The sequence below is a fragment of the Scyliorhinus torazame genome, chromosome 9, assembly GCF_047496885.1.
Source record: "Scyliorhinus torazame isolate Kashiwa2021f chromosome 9, sScyTor2.1, whole genome shotgun sequence".
Lineage (NCBI taxonomy): Eukaryota > Metazoa > Chordata > Chondrichthyes > Carcharhiniformes > Scyliorhinidae > Scyliorhinus > Scyliorhinus torazame.
The window spans coordinates 262,116,624-262,133,160 of NC_092715.1; the positions used below are offsets into that span (position 1 = coordinate 262,116,624).

The 16,537-nt window shown below is 50.5% G+C and overlaps 1 protein-coding gene and 1 long non-coding RNA gene across 2 annotated transcripts in view; one reads left to right on the plus strand and one right to left on the minus strand.

Annotated features, from left to right (window-relative positions):
- LOC140429852 (uncharacterized) overlaps window positions 1-16,537 on the plus strand; it is an 85,891-nt gene that overhangs the window by 55,808 nt on the left and 13,546 nt on the right. Inside the window, exons 3-4 of the mRNA XM_072517339.1 lie at window positions 2,500-2,592; window positions 13,065-13,124. Of these exons, the coding sequence (XP_072373440.1) occupies window positions 2,500-2,592; window positions 13,065-13,124 (153 nt within the window). The remainder of the gene's footprint in view (window positions 1-2,499; window positions 2,593-13,064; window positions 13,125-16,537) is intronic.
- The window catches only part of LOC140429855 (uncharacterized), a 141,367-nt gene that overhangs the window by 13,691 nt on the left and 111,139 nt on the right, over window positions 1-16,537 (minus strand). The window lies entirely within an intron of this gene.

Consider the following 16,537-nt stretch of genomic DNA (forward strand, 5'->3'; position numbering starts at 1 on the left):
CCCCCCAACCCCCAACCTCCACCCCGGCACGGCACGGACCCCCCCAACCTCCACCCCAGCACGGAACTCCCCAACCTCCACCCCAGCACGGACCCCCCCCCCCAACCTCCACCCCAGCACGGACCCCCCCCCCAACCTCCACCCCAGCACGGACCCCCCCCCCCCAACCTCCACCCCGGCACGGCACGGTCCCCCCCCCAACCTCCACCCCAGCACGGACCCCCCCCCAACCTCCACCCCAGCACAGACCCCCCCCAACCCCCAACCTCCACCCCGGCACGGCACGGACCCCCCCCAACCTCCACCCCAGCACGGACCCCCCCCACCTCCACCCCAGCACGGACCCCCCCCCCAACCTCCACCCCAGCACGGACCCCCCCCCAACCTCCACCCCAGCACGGACCCCCCCCCCCAACCTCCACCCCGGCACGGCACGGACCCCCCCCCCCAACCTCCACCCCAGCACGGACCCCCCCCCAACCTCCACCCCAGCACGGACCCCCCCCCCCAACAACCCCCAACCTCCACCCCGGCACGGACCCCCCCCCCCAACCTCCACCCCGGCACGGACCCCCTCCCGGCACTCCCCCGGAGCCCAGCCTACTCTAACCACCCCCCCACCCGGCCGCACACACACACACACAACCCGAGACACACCTCTCCTCACGCAATCAGACTGCGGCCACGCCATTGCCTGCCCAGAGCCAACCCCCCAGGCCGTCACTCACCTCCACGCTGGTCGGCGTGACCCTGGAGCACAGGGTCACGCCGATGAAAAGGAGGTTTGATTCACGTCGACGTGAACGGTCATCACGTCGACGGGACTTCGGCCCATCCGGAAGGGAGAATATCGGCAGGCCGAAAATCGGCTGCCTTGCGCAGACCCGTGACATTCTCCGCGGCAGCGGCGCCATTAACGCCCCGCCGACTTTTCTCCCTTCGGAGACTTCGGCAACCGGCGGGGCGGGATTCACGGCGGCCAACGGCCATTCTCCGACCCTCTGGGGGGTCGGAGAATGACGCCCCTCTTTCCAAACCTCAAGCCTTTTTACACGTGAACATCTGATCGTGACGTTCGGCTGTTTAACTCTCGTTTGATTTCAAACATCTTGGTGACCCCCTCATCCACCCACCCAAAAAACTGTTCCCGAGACCCTGAGCAGGAATAATTAATTCTGCAACGGCCTCAACAATGAGTTTAAACTCCATTCAGAAAGCTATAACTTTGTTTAATGGACTGAAATGCTGGAAGATGATTTGACTAATTCCACAAATATAGACCAGGGAGGGTGACCGGGGTCGGGGTGGGGACATAAAGAGGCGGGAGGTTTGCTGGAACATTGATCAGAGACAAAGCTGTCCAGAATCCTGTTAAAACCTCCAAAACAAGTCATGAATGTTCGAGTGGGGAAAAGCTCTCGCGTTGTCATTTAAATTTGAGCTGCCCTCTAATCCTAACCTCAAATTGAATTTGCAGGTTATTATATATTGAGAGCAAACTGGGAACAAATAGTTTAGCTGCAATTCCCAGTGCTTCGTTTTTAATAAGTGTATAACAATTGCAATTTATTTTTTTTAATAAGTGTATAACAATTGCAATTTCTAGTTGGTTATTAAGAGGCACTGACTCCAGTGAGGAGGTGAACATTTTTCTTTGCAATGATGTCGATTGTTTAGAGCAGGAAAAATGCTGCCTTTTTCCCCACATGAGTGGGTCCTTTTTATAAGGTTAAAGCGGCGCTTTGTGAAGGCACCCGCACAGTCTCTCTGGAATTATTGTTAATCTAGTCCAATAATTTTAAATGGTATCTCTGGCTGTGACTCAGAACATTTTTTACATACTGGTAATTTGGAAAACAAAGCAAGTTTATTTCCATATATAAACAAATTACTGCGGCTGCTGGAATCTGAAACCAAAAGAGAAAATGCTGGAAAATTTCAGCAGGTCTGGCAGGGAGAGAAAAAAGCTAATGTTTCGAGTCCAGGTGACCCTTTTTTGTCAAAGTTTATTTCAGTTTCACGTATTAACTTTTTATACTTCTCTACAACGTCCGACTCTTGTGAAGTGAGTCATTGCAAACAAATGCCCGTTGATTTGTACAGCCTACTTCCTACATGTTTTGGTATCTTCATGCTGCAATGCTGACTGGGAAAAGGGTTGTGGCTAAGGGTGGATTTGGGTGTGGGTGAGCTAGTATGTTCTGCCCACTTGTGGTGTTCCTAGAGACGGAATGGAGTCTGGTCTTGGGCTGTTCCGCTGGGAAAACTTGTCTCTTTTTTTAATTTTTACCCATGGAGACTGACTTTCTAAGGGCTGCTGAAACCCTGAGGAGACCTGACCTGTAGGCTGGGGAGAAGCTTTATATACAGGCCATCCCCTCAATAACACTACACCAGACTCCAATTCTCTCCTTTTACAGAGAGAAACTGTGTATTTTAATCTAATTAATGACATTTTAATGAGTAAAATATTTTCTAATTCTTCAGGAAGATTTTGAGGCTAAGCTGAAGCAGGCTGGAGACCAGTTAGTTGTGCTTGACTTTTTCGCCGAATGGTGTGGACCTTGTAAAGAGATCGCACCAAAATTTGAGGTGAGTACTTGGTAAGTGATCTTTGGCACAAATGTGACCCAACCCAAATATCAGTTCCTGAATGATCACTCTGCTTCATCTGACCATTTTGTCCACAGTCTTCTAGCAGTCCAGGATTGACTCCAAACAGCCTTGCAATTTTGTAGCCCCTATAGACTTAAAATAGTTGCCAAGATATTTTGACCGCACAGCTGCTTTGTGTTTTAGATGTTTTCAAGGCATTTTTGAGGTAAATAAGAATGGGATACATAAAGGTTAAGTTTGAAGAATGGGATGAAAGAGGGTTAACTCTGTACTGGAGGGGATGGAGCTGGTAAGCAGTCACAAACACAGCCATGGTCAACTGGTAAGCAGAATTCTCCCAAAGCACAGACTTCTAAGTTCTTTGCAACCCTCATTGAGACCCTACACCGAACCACTGAAAAACTGTCTTAACTTGTGGGTGGTAACTATTTGTTGGGACTTACCTCATTATATATGGCAGTATTTTTCAAATTTATTTTCCGAGGACCCACTTTAGCCAACTGGCCGACCTTCACTACCTACGCTGACCAACCTTTGCGATGCACGCCACATTTGCATACCTTTAATGCGAAAGGAGAGCCTGCTTGGTCCTCATGATCTCACTTCAATCAGGTTCACGGGAGGAGTGGGCAATGTACATCTCGGGTGCAGACTTCAGTGCCACCTTCACCTTTGTGAGATGGAGGGCAGCACAGCGCAGTGGTTAGCAGTGCTGCCTCACGCCGCTGAGGTCCCAGGCTCGATCCCGGCTCTGGATCACTGTCCATGTGGAGATAGCACATTCTACCCATGTTTACGTGAGTTTTGCCCCCAGAACCCAAAGATGTGCAGGGTAGGTGGATTGGCCACGCTAAATTGCCCCTTAATTGGAAAAAAATGAATTGGGTACTCTAAATTTATTTTTAAAAATCTTTTTGAGATGGAAAATCCAACCCCTCATGTAGGTTGTCGTGAAGGGAATCAACAAAAAAATGTATTTAGCACTGGATAATCCCGGGAGGATGCTACTTCAGAATGCTGACAGCTTCGCAGGCTTTTGGCATGCTTTTCATGTGCTATCACAGGTCAGGTACAGCAGCATAGTGTTTTTTCACTTGGAGTCAGCTGTAAGTTTTTAAAAATATAAATTTTAAGAAAACCCAATTCATTTTTTCCAATTCAGGGGCAACGTATAGAATTTACAGTGCCGAAGGAGGCCATCGAGTCAGCACTAACCCTTGGAAAGAGCACCCAACCTAAACCCATACCTCTACCCTATCCCCACACCTCCACCTTATCCCCATAACCCCACCTAACCTTTGTTTGACACTTGAGGGCAATTTTTAGCATAGCCTAACCTGCACATCTTTGGACTGTGGGAGGAAACGGTAGCACCCGAGGAAATCCAAGCAGACACGGGGAGAACTTGCAGACTCCGCACAGACAGTGACCCAAGCCGGGAACCGATCCTGGGACCCTGGAGCTGTGAAGCAACTGTGCTAACCACTGTGCTACCGCGATACCCCATCGTGGCCAATCCACCTACCCTGCACATCTTTGGGTTGTGGGGGAGAAACCCACGTAAATACGGGCGAGAAGAGCCAGGATCGAACCTGGGACCTCGGTGCTGTGCGGCAGCAATGCTAACCACTGCGCCACCGTTCTGTCCTTAGTCAGCTGTAAGTTATGATGTGGAGATGCCGGCGTTGGACTGGGGTGAGCACAGTACGAAGGCTTACAACACCAGGTTAAAGTCCAACAGGTTTGTTTCGATGTCACTAGCTTTCGGAGTGCTGCTCCTTCCTCAGGTGAATGAAGAGGTCTGTTCCAGAAACACATATATAGACAAATTCAAAGATGCCAAACAATGCTAGGAATGCGAGCATTAGCAGGTGATTAAATCTTTACAGATCCAGAGATGGGGTAACCCCAGGTTAGAGAGGTGTGAATTGTCTCAAGCCAGGACAGTTGGTAGGATTTCGCAGGCCAGATGGTGGGGGATGAATGTAATGCGACATGAATCCCAGGTCCCGGTTGAGGCCGCACTCATGTGTGCGGAACTTGGCTATAAGTTTCTGCTCAGCGATTCTGCGTTGTCGCGGGTCCTGAAGGCCGCCTTGGAGAACGCTTACCCGGAGATCAGAGGCTGAATGCCCTTGACTGCTGAAGTGTTCCCCGACTGGAAGGGAACATTCCTGCCTGGTGATTGTTGCGCGATGTCCGTTCATTCGTTGTCGCAGCGTCTGCATGGTCTCGCCAATGTACCACGCTTCGGGACATCCTTTCCTGCAGCGTATGAGGTAGACAACGTTGGCCGAGTCGCACGAGTATGTACCGCGTACCTGGTGGGTGGTGTTCTCACGTGTAATAGTGGTATCCATGTCGATGATCCGGCACGTCTTGCAGAGATTGCCATGACAGGGTTGTGTGGTGTCGTGGTCACTGTTCTGAAGACTGGGTAGTTTGCTGCAAACAATGGTTCGTTTGAGGTTGCGCGGTTGTTTGAAGGCAAGTAGTGGGTACTTCCCCGGAGCGGAGAAACTACGTCATCTTCTTCACAGCCTTCAACACATCATTGATGACGATGAACATCTTGCCAAGGTCATCCCCACACCCCCACTACTTGCCTTCAAACAACCGCGCAACCTCAAACGAACCATTGTTTGCAGCAAACTACCCAGTCTTCAGAACAGTGACCACGACACCACACAACCCTGTCATGGCAATCTCTGCAAGACGTGCCAGATCATCGACATGGATACCACTATTACACGTGAGAACACCACCCACCAGGTACGCGGTACATACTCGTGCGACTCGGCCAACGTTGTCTACCTCATACGCTGCAGGGAAGGATGTCCCAAAGCGTGGTACATTGGCGAGACCATGCAGACGCTGCGATAACGAATGAACGGACATCGCGCAACAATCACCAGGCAGGAATGTTCCCTTCCAGTCAGGGAACACATCAGCAGTCAAGGGCATTCAGCCTCTGATCTCCGGGTAAGCGTTCTCCAAGGCGGCCTTCAGGACCCGCGACAACGCAGAATCGCCGAGCAGAAACTTATAGCCAAGTTCCGCACACATGAGTGCGGCCTCAACCGGGACCTGGGATTCATGTCATATTACATTCATCCCCCACCATCTGGCCTGCAAAATCCTACCAACTGTCCTGGCTTGAGACAATTCACACCTCTCTAACCTGGGGTTACCCCATCTCTGGATCTGTAAAGATTTAATCACCTGCTAATGCTCGCATTCCTAGCATTGTTTGGCATCTTTGAATTTGTCTATATATGTGTTTCTGGAACAGACCTCTTCATTCACCTGAAGAAGGAGCAGCGCTCCGAAAGCTAGTGACATCAAAACAAACCTGTTGGACTTTAACCTGGTGTTGTAAGACTTCGTACTGAGCTGTAAGTTAATAATTGATTCTGGTACTCAACCTCAAAAGGAATCTCTTTCTTAGACGATTAGAGCGAAGTTGAATCTTCTCTTGTTTGCCATTAGGTACTTGCGTAGAACACTCATGGGATTTTCACAATGGACAAAACCATACCTCAATAAATCATCTTTATACTACTTTGTTCCTGAGTTTTTTGTAGGCTGTTAACCAGAGGCTGTGGAGCTCTATACAGAGCTAACAATAGCACTGCTGTCCTGTCCTCTCCTGAGTATTGCTTTCCAGATTCTGTTGTGAGATCCTGCCATCTCTTACTTGTAAGAAAATGATTCTGCTTCACAGTCACCTTGCCTTGCTTGCCAGCAGCTAGAAAATGGAAGAAGGGATTTCCGGTGGTGGCTATGTGGTGAACCGTCATAACGTGATGAGGCTCCCACCAGGGTAATTGGTTTGGCCCCTTTTTTTCCTTGTTTTATGGGTGATCCTTTGGAGGAAATTGATGATTTGGAGGAAATTGATGTACTGTGAGGGTATAAGATTCCTCGCATGAATAATGTCTGGTAAATAAAATACTGGGCAGAAGCCGGGCAAGGGATCATCGTCGGACTCAAAAGTTCCTCGTGCCTCTGCAGAGGGGAAAATGGCAGAGGCTCACTTCCAAAGGTTACAGGGCAGCAAGGTGGTGCAGTGGTTAGCACTGTTGCCTCCCGGCACCAAGAGGACCCGGGCTCGATCCCGGCCCTGGGACATTGCCCGTGTGGAATTTGCACATTCTCCAAAGTCTGCGTAGGTCTCACCCGCACAACCCAAAGATTGTGCAGGGTAGGTGGATCGGCCACACTAAAATGTCCCTTAATTGGGACAAAAGAAGAACTCTGCACTTTAAATTTCTTTTCTTAAATAAAAAAAAATTCCGGTGGCGTCCACGTAGGTGGTCACGTATTTGCTGGTTTCCACACGAGGTAGCGCTTTTTGGCCCCGAACACCCACTTAAGCAGACAAACGATGAAGGAAAAAGCAACGGAAGTGACAGATGTGAGACACTCTCCACCGGGGCATGTCTGCTTCTTACCGGACCAAGAAGTATGGAGGGGGGGGGGGGCGGGGGGGGGGGGAAGCAGCAACAAACAGACTAGGTGATCTTCCAAGTGTACCTGAAAGCGCGATGGTGTCGGGCTCCTAGACAGCACTTCTGGCACAGTGGCCGACGGACCAATTGGTCAAATTTTTAATGCAATAATTTCGGAAACGGAGGATTGAAACATCGGAAGATCTTACCAGGGTAACTGACCTGATACAGGGGGCAGTTGAAAGGATGTAACAAAGGCTGGAAACCCAAAGAGCATGGCTTCAAGGAGTCTGTGGCTGACCAAGAGGATCAGCTGGTCTTGTTGGAGGTGGAGATCACCTTTGGCAGTGGAGTCAAAAGAAGCTATGCAAGGAGGTAGAGAACTGACGGAAGGGATCGAGGGTTGCAGGCCACTGATGCGTTGCGTGTATACTGAAAAGCTTAATGTGGGAGAAGGCCTATGATTTCTCTCCCCGCACCCCCCCACCCCCCCAACCACCACCACCGTGGTGGACCGAGTGCACAAAGCACTGTGGAAGAGGCCAATGAGCAGCCGAGAGCAATGGTGGTATGTCTACGCAGATTCCTGGATAAGAAAATTCTGCGTTGGGCGAGGCAGACAAAAGAGCACCTGCGAGTGGAATGTGGTCCGAGTCCAGCCAAATTGGGGCACAAACATGGAAAAGTGAAGGGGCAGATTTAACGGGGTCAAGGCGGCTCTAGACAAGGAACAGTACGAAGTCTTACAACACCAGGTTAAAGTCCAACAGGCTTGTTTCGATGTCACTAGCTTTCGGAGCGCTGCTCCTTCCTCAGGTGAATGAAGAGGTCTGTTCCAGAAACACATATATAGACAAATTCAAAGATGCCAAACAATGCTAGGAATGCGAGCATTAGCAGGTGATTAAATCTTTACAGATCCAGAAATGGGGTAACCCCAGGTTAAAGAGGTGTGAATTGTACCAAGCCAGGACAGTTGGTAGGATTTTGCAGGCCAGATGGTGGGGGATGAATGTAATGCGACATGAATCCCAGGTCCCGGTTGAGGCCGCACTCATGTGTGCGGAACTTGGCTATAAGTTTCTGCTCGGCGATTCTGCGTTGTCGCGGGTCCTGAAGGCCGCCTTGGAGAACGCTTACCCGGAGATCAGAGGCTGAATGCCCTTGACTGCTGAAGTGTTCCCCGACTGGAAGGGAACATTCCTGCCTGGTGATTGTTGCGCGATGTCCGTTCATTCGTTGTCGCAGAGTCTGCATGGTCTCGCCAATGTACCACGCTTCGGGACATCCTTTCCTGCAACGTATGAGGTAGACAACGTTGGCCGAGTCGCACGAGTATGTACCGCGTACCTGGTGGGTGGTGTTCTCACGTGTAATAGTGGTATCCATGTCGATGATCTGGCACGTCTTGCAGAGATTGCCATGACAGGGTTGTGTGGTGTCGTGGTCACTGTTCTGAAGACTGGGTAGTTTGCTGCAAACAATGGTTCGTTTGAGGTTGCGCGGTTGTTTGAAGGCAAGTAGTGGGGGTGTGGGGATGACCTTGGCAAGATGTTCATCGTCATCAATGACGTGTTGAAGGCTGTGAAGAAGATGACGTAGTTTCTCCGCTCCGGGGAAGTACTGGACGACGAAGGGTATTCTGTCGGTTGTGTCCCATGTTTGTCTTCTGAGGAGGTCGGTCCGGTTTTTCGCTGTGGTGCGTTGGAGCTGTCGATCGATGAGTCGAGTGCCATATCCCGTTCGTACGAGGGCATCTTTCAACGTCTGTAGATGTCTGTTACGCTCCTCCTCGTCTGAGCAGATCCTGTGTATACGGAGCGCTTGTCCATAGGGGATGGCTTCTTTAATGTGTTTAGGGTGGAAGCTGGAGAGGTGGAGCATCATGAGGTTATCCGTGGGTTTGCGGTAAAGCGAAGTGCTGAGGTGACTGTCCTTGATGGAGACGAGTGTGTCCAAGAATGCAACTGATTTTGGAGAGTAGTCCATGGTGAGTCTGATGGTTGGATGGAACTTATTAATGTTATCGTGTAGTCGTTTCAGTGATTCTTCGCCGTGGGTCCAAAGGAAAAAAATGTCATTGATGTATCTGGTGTATAACATCGGTTGAAGGTCCTGTGCGGTGAGTAGGTCCTGTTCAAACTTGTGCATGAAGATGTTGGCGTATTGGGGTGCGAATTTGGTCCCCATGGCTGTTCCGTGCGTCTGGATGAAGAACTTGTTGTCGAAGGTGAAGACGTTGTGATCCAGAATGAAGCGGATGAGTTGCAGAATTGCGTCTGGAGATTGGCAGTTGTCGGTGTTGAGTACTGAGGCTGTTGCAGCAATGCCGTCGTCATGGGGGATGCTGGTGTAGAGTGCCGAGACGTCCATTGTGACGAGGAATGTTCCTGGTTCAACTGGTCCATGGGTGCTGAGTTTCCGTAGGAAGTCCGTCGTGTCGCGACAGAAGCTGGGTGTGCCTTGTACGATGGGTTTCAAGATGCCCTCGATGTAGCCAGAGAGGTTCTCACACAGGGTCCCATTGCCTGAAACGATAGGGCGGCCTGGTGTGTTGGCCTTATGTATTTTCGGGAGGCAGTAGAGATCTCCAATGCGGGGAGTACGTGGGATGAGAGCACGTAGGGTGCTCTGAAGATCTGGATCCAAGGTCTTGATCAGTCTGTTAAGTTGGCGGATGTGTTCCTTGGTCGGATCTGCGGGTAACTGTCTGTAGTGTTCTTGGTTGTTCAGTTGTCGGTATACTTCTTTGCAGTAGTCCGTTCTGTTCAGTACGACAGTGGCCCCCACGTTGTCTGCTGGTTTGATGACGATGCTGTGGTTGGTCTTGAGAGCGCGGATGGCATTGCGTTGTGCTTGGGTGACGTTCGGGGCTGTCTTGTGAATGCGACTGATGAATCTGGCACTGACGTGACTCCTGACGGCTTGAGCATATATGTCGAGTCTAAGGCAGCGGCCTTCCGGAGGGGTCCAATTCGACTCTTTCCTCTTCGGTAGCCGCACCGCAGATCTCTCGGTCTGCTGTTCCGGTTCATTGGTAGTCTGCTTGGGTTCGCTGTTGGCCTCTTGGGGTCTGTGGAAGAATTCCCGGAGCCTCATTCGCCTGATGAATTCCTCCGTGTCTGCGGCGAGACTGATGGGGTCCATTTTGGTGGTGGTGTTCCAACGCGCCACAGCGAAAAACCGGACCGACCTCCTCAGAAGACAAACATGGGACACAACCGACAGAATACCCTTCGTCGTCCAGTACTTCCCCGGAGCGGAGAAACTACGTCATCTTCTTCACAGCCTTCAACACGTCATTGATGACGATGAACATCTTGCCAAGGTCATCCCCACACCCCCACTACTTGCCTTCAAACAACCGCGCAACCTCAAACGAACCATTGTTTGCAGCAAACTACCCAGTCTTCAGAACAGTGACCACGACACCACACAACCCTGTCATGGCATTCTCTGCAAGACGTGCCAGATCATCGACATGGATACCACTATTACACGTGAGAACACCACCCACCAGGTACGCGGTACATACTCGTGCGACTCGGCCAACGTTGTCTACCTCATACGCTGCAGGAAAGGATGTCCCGAAGCGTGGTACATTGGTGAGACCATGCAGACGCTGCGACAACGAATGAACGGACATCGCGCAACAATCACCAGGCAGGAATGTTCCCTTCCAGTCGGGGAACACTTCAGCAGTCAAGGGCATTCAGCCTCTGATCTCCGGGTAAGCGTTCTCCAAGGCGGCCTTCAGGACCCGCGACAACGCAGAATCGTCGAGCAGAAACTTATAGCCAAGTTCCGCACACATGAGTGCGGCCTCAACCGGGACCTGGGATTCATGTCGCATTACATTCATCCCCCACCATCTGGACTGCAAAATCCTACCAACTGTCCTGGCTTGGTACAATTCACACCTCTTTAACCTGGGGTTACCCCATCTCTGGATCTGTAAAGATTTAATCACCTGCTAATGCTCGCATTTCTAGCATTGTTTGGCATCTTTGAATTTGTCTATATATGTGTTTCTGGAACAGACCCCTTCATTCACCTGAGGAAGGAGCAGCGCTCCGAAAGCTAGTGACATCGAAACAAACCTGTTGGACTTTAACCTGGTGTTGTAAGACTTCGTACTGTGCTCACCCCAGTCCAACGCCGGCATCTCCACATCATAGACAAGGAAGGCATGAAATCAAGGGGAATTTTATTCAACTCTACTGTGGATCATGTACTAAAACTAAGCTTTACATGGATGCTCCGGAGGAAGCGAGGTTGATGCTTCTTTGCCTTTTTCTTTTCCTCTTCCTTTATCGTTCTCTCCTATTTTATGTTGGGGATCTTTGTTCTGGATTTGAGCTCATATATGGGGGGTTAAAAGATGGAAAGGTAGGGTTATGATCTGTTGGATGCACGGGGACTGGGTAGGTGGGGGCCACCATACTAGAGGGGAGGCTAGCAAACGGAAGAGATGTGGGGGACAAAATGGAGAGAGGGGAACATGGTTTTAGTTTTCTTTGGCTTAAATTTTGGGGGTGGACTAATAGCACTTACATGGCACATGGCGCCTGACGTCACGTGTACCTGTAGGGAATGTGAGATGCTCACTTTGCCACTTGTGGCCAGAAGACTGCAATACTGTCTTACTTCCTTATTTAAAAGGCGCGGAGGCCGCCATTCTCATAATCCAGTAGCGGCCGTTGGGCGCTTCTCTGGTGATCCGGAACACTGCGACGAATCACTCCGACATCCACCTGTGATCCACCGATTAGTTGCAACCCACACTTTGAAAAATTCTGCTACATAGGATCTTGATTCAGGAAAAGGGGCTCTTCTCAGGGTTCCAAGTGTGTGTGAAGTCTTTTGTTTGCATGTCAACAGCAAGACTGGACCTTTCTCCTCGTATCAAATTGCAAAATACACATTTACAAGCCAGTGTTCAAAAGTTATCCTTCTAGGTTATGGGATAACCTCGCATCTAATATCAGCAGGGTTCTTAACAATGCGTTTTATCCACCTGACTATCCGTTTTTTTTTTAAATTGAGTACCCAATTAATTTTTCCAATTTAGGCCAATTCACCTACCCTGCACATCTTTGGGTTGTGGGGCGAAACCCACGCAAACACGGAGACTTTGCAAACTCACATGGACAGTGACCCAGAGCCGAGATCGAACCTGGGACCTCGGCACCGTGAGGCAGCAGTGCTAACCACTGCACCACCGTGCTGCCCGTCCGCCTGACTATCCTTGATGACTAACATAGATAACAACTATTGTCAACACCAAAAATACCTACTATTGTCAACACCAAAAATACTGTATTTATTGGAGGAAAGGAGGCATGTGGACATGGCAGTGAAAAGAGCACTTGTTAAATAAACTAATTAAACCTTTTTTCAGACCAATTTTACACTAGCTAAGCAAGAGATGGCAGCATTTCTGCTAGTTCAGTCGGTGTAGCTTTCAAGAAGAAAAGTCTTGCTTGACCACTTTTTTTTTTTAAGTACATAATGCAGCAGATGTAATTTATTGGCTGCCTTCCCAAAAGGTCTATCATAAATTGTCCCATGATACACTAACTAATAAGACACAGAAGAGTTGGTGGACATGGAATAGATAAGACGCTGGTTTCTAACTTCCTTCCCAAATCAATAGATTAATGAATAAAGTCTGTGCTCATTTTGGTGCGCAAGTAACAGAACAGAAAATTAACTGGCTTCAAAACCAAAGAACGCAGGAATGAAAAGGGAAGAAAGTGCCATGGCTTAAGGACAGTGCTGGAACCAATCTTCACATGTTTATATAAAGGATTTCAATTTTGGAGTCCCCATGAGGTGGTGGTGAGTCACCACCTTGAACTGCTGCAGTCCACATCATGTATGTACAATTGCGAAGGGAGTTCTGGTTTTTGACCCAGTGAAGGAACAGCAATATCGGGGTGTGGTAATTTGGAACACCATATTAACTGGATCATTTACTGTCTTTTCTCCTCCCAGGAGTTTGCAATAAAATATACTCATGTGATCTTCTACAAAGTGGGTGTGGATGATGCTGGGGTAAGTTGGATAATTATTTTTTTTTAACTAACAATTTTTAATGAGGTGTTTTTGGCATAACAAACAACCACAGTACAAAAAAACAATAAGAGTACAAAGAACAGTAATCAAAAAACATCCGTCCCTCCAAGGCCTGCCTATTTAACCCCTGACTCTATACTACCCCCGTCCCCCCCTGCTGATGATTAATTCCCCGCGAAGAAGTCAATGAATGGTTGCCACCTCCGGGCAAACCCTGACACCGACCCTCTCGGTGAACTTGATATTTTCCAGGCCAAGAAAGCTCGCCATGTTGGTTAACCAGGCCTCTGACTTCGGAGGCCTAGACTCCCTCCAAGCCAGTAGTATTCGTCGCCAGGCTACCAGGAGGAAAAAGCCAGAACATCCGCCTCTCCCTCCTCCTGAACACCCGGGTTCTCCAACTCCCCAAAGATCGCTACCCCTGCACTCATTTCCATCCTTGTCTTCATTACCCTGGACATGACGTCCGCGAACCCCTGCCAATGTCCCCTAAGTTTTGGGCATGCCCAGAACACATGGACATTGTTCGCTAGTCCACCCGCACATCTGACACACTTGTCTTCCACCCCAAAAAATCTACTCATCCGGGTCGCTGTCATGTGTGCCCGGTGCACCACCTTAAACTGGATCAAGCTGAGCCTTGCGCAGGTAGTGGTCGGGTTGACCCTGCTCAGCTCCTCGCCATCCTCCATCTCACCCCCCAGTTCCTCCTCCCACTTATGCTTCAGCTCCTCTGTATGCATCTCCTCCGCCCCTGTTAATTCTTTGTAGACGTCCGAGATTCTCCCATCCCCTGGACACTACCCTATTTTGAATCCCTCTTCGTGGCAGGACTGGGAAGGATGGTACCTGCCTGCGCAGAGTCCCGCACCTGTAGATATCTGAAATCATTCCCTGCTGCCAGCCCAAACTTCTCCTCCAGCGCCCCTAAGCTAGGAAAGCTCCCCGGAGTGAACCGATGATTGTTGCATATTGGGGACCAAACCGACGCCCTCACTGCACCAACAAATCTCCTCTATTGACCCCAGATCCTCAGGGCCGCCACCACCACGGGGCTGGTGGAATATCTCGCCGGCAGGAATGGCAATGGTGCCGTTATCAGCGCCCCTAAGCTGGTGCCCCTGCATGAGGCCGCTCCCAAGCCGCCCCCACCACCCACTTCCTTATCATCACAATGTTGGCCGCCCAGTAATAATTAAAATTTGGCAGGGCCAGCCCCCCGTGGGGACATACCCGCCCAAGCAAAGGCCAAAATGATTTTGTTGATCCTCTTTTTTTTTTAAAAAAAGACCGCGGTATGAAAGTCGGGAGGCATTGGAACACAAATAAAAATCTCGGCAATATCGTCATCTTAACCGTCTGCCCCCTCCCCGCCAGTGACAGCGGGAGCACATCCCATCTCCGAAACTCGCCCCTCATCTGCTCAACCAGCCGGGCCAAGTTCAACTTGTGTAACCGGCCCCAGTCTTGCGCCACTTGTATCCCCAGATATCTAAAGCTGTCCCTCACTAACGTGAACAGCAGCTCCCTGAGCCGACCCTCTTGTCTGGACTACATACATCTCACTCTTCTTTATAATCAATTTGTATCCCGAAAACCAGCCGAATTCCCCCAGAATCATCATCATCTCCCTCATCCCTGACCCTGGATCTGCCACTCATCCACATACAGCGATAGACTATGCTCCACCCCCCCCGCCCCCCCCACCCCCCCCCCACCCCTCTCCCGAGCCAGTCCCTGGAAGCTCTCAGAGCAATTGCCAGTGGCTCTATGGCTAGCGCAAACAGCAGCGGGGAGAGGGGACATCCGTGTCTTTCCGTGTCCCCCGATACAGCCTAAAAGTCAGAGGTTGACTTGTTTGTCCTTACACTAGCCTCCGGAGCCTGGTACAGCTGCCTGATCCAGTCCCTAAAGCCCCTACCAAACCCAAAGCGTCCCAACACCTCCCATAAATAGTCCCACTCTACCCGGTCAAACACCTTCTCTGCATCCATGGCCACAACTATCTCTACTTCCCTACCCTCCGGGGGCATCACAATCACGTTAAGCAACCTTCTAACATTGGCCACCAACTGCCTACCCTTGACAAATCCGGTTTGGTCCTCCATAATCACCTCCGGCACACAATCTTCAATTCTGGAGGCCAACACTTTGGCCAGCAGCTTAGCGTCCACATTGAGCAACGAGATCGGCCTGTAGGACCCACACAGCTCCGGGTTTTTGTCCCGCTTCAATATTAACAAAATGGTGGCCTGTGACATCGTCGGGGGCAGCACCCCTCTATCCCTCGCCTAGTTCAAAATCTTAACCAGCAACGGCCCTAATATCCCTGAAAATTTCTTGTAAAATTCTACCGGGAACCCATCCGGCCCCAGAGCTTTGCCCAACTGCATTGCCTTCAAGCCCTCAGAGATTTCTTCGGCCCTATTCGGAGCCCCCTACTCACCCACCTGCTCCCTGCCCACCCTGTCAGCCCGTCTAAAAAGCATTTCATCCCCTCGGGCTGAGCGGTAAAGTCCACTATTAAAACCCCTGAACGCCCTATTTAGCCCAGCTGAATCCCCTACTCGGTTCCCATCCCCGTCGTCCACCTTATCAATTCCCCTGGCCACCTCACTCTTCAACTGCTGCGCCAGCATTCTGATGGCCTTCTCCCCATATTCATACAGCGTCCCCCTCGCCTTTCTAAGCTGCTCCACTGCCTTGCTCGTGGACAGCACCCCAAACTCCGCCTGCAGCCTCTGGCACTCCCTTAACAGTTCCACCCCTGACGTCATCGCATACCTCCTCTCTATCCGTAGGATCTCCTTGATCAGTCGGTCCGTCTCTGCCCTATCCGTCCTGTCTCTGAGCTCGGATTGAAATCAACTCCCCTCTCAACACTGCCTCCACCGCTGAAACCCCCCCACCCTGTGTCATTGACCTGCAGGTAGTCCAGCACACACTTTCTTACTCTCTCTCACACCGCCTCATCCGCCAACAGGCCCACGTCCAATTGCCACTGTGGGCGCTGGAAGCTCTCCTCACTGACTTGCAGTTCTACCCAATGTGGAGCATGGTCCGAGACAGTGATGGCCGAGTACCCCGTGTCCACCACCCCCGCCAGCAGGTCCCTACTCGAAATGAAAAAGTCGATCCGGGAATACACTCTGTACATGCGAGTAGAAAGAGAACTCCCTAGCCGTCGGCTGTCTAAACCTCCATGGGTCGTTTTAAAAAAAGATGTTACCCCCCCCCCCCTGCTCCATGAACCCTATCAACTCCTTTGCCATCGCTGACACCCTCCCCGTTTTCAAGCACGACAATCCAGGCCGGGATCTGTAACCGTATTAAAATCCCCTTCCATCACCAGCTTGTGCGAGTCCAGTATCTTCCCCAGCACCCTCCTAATG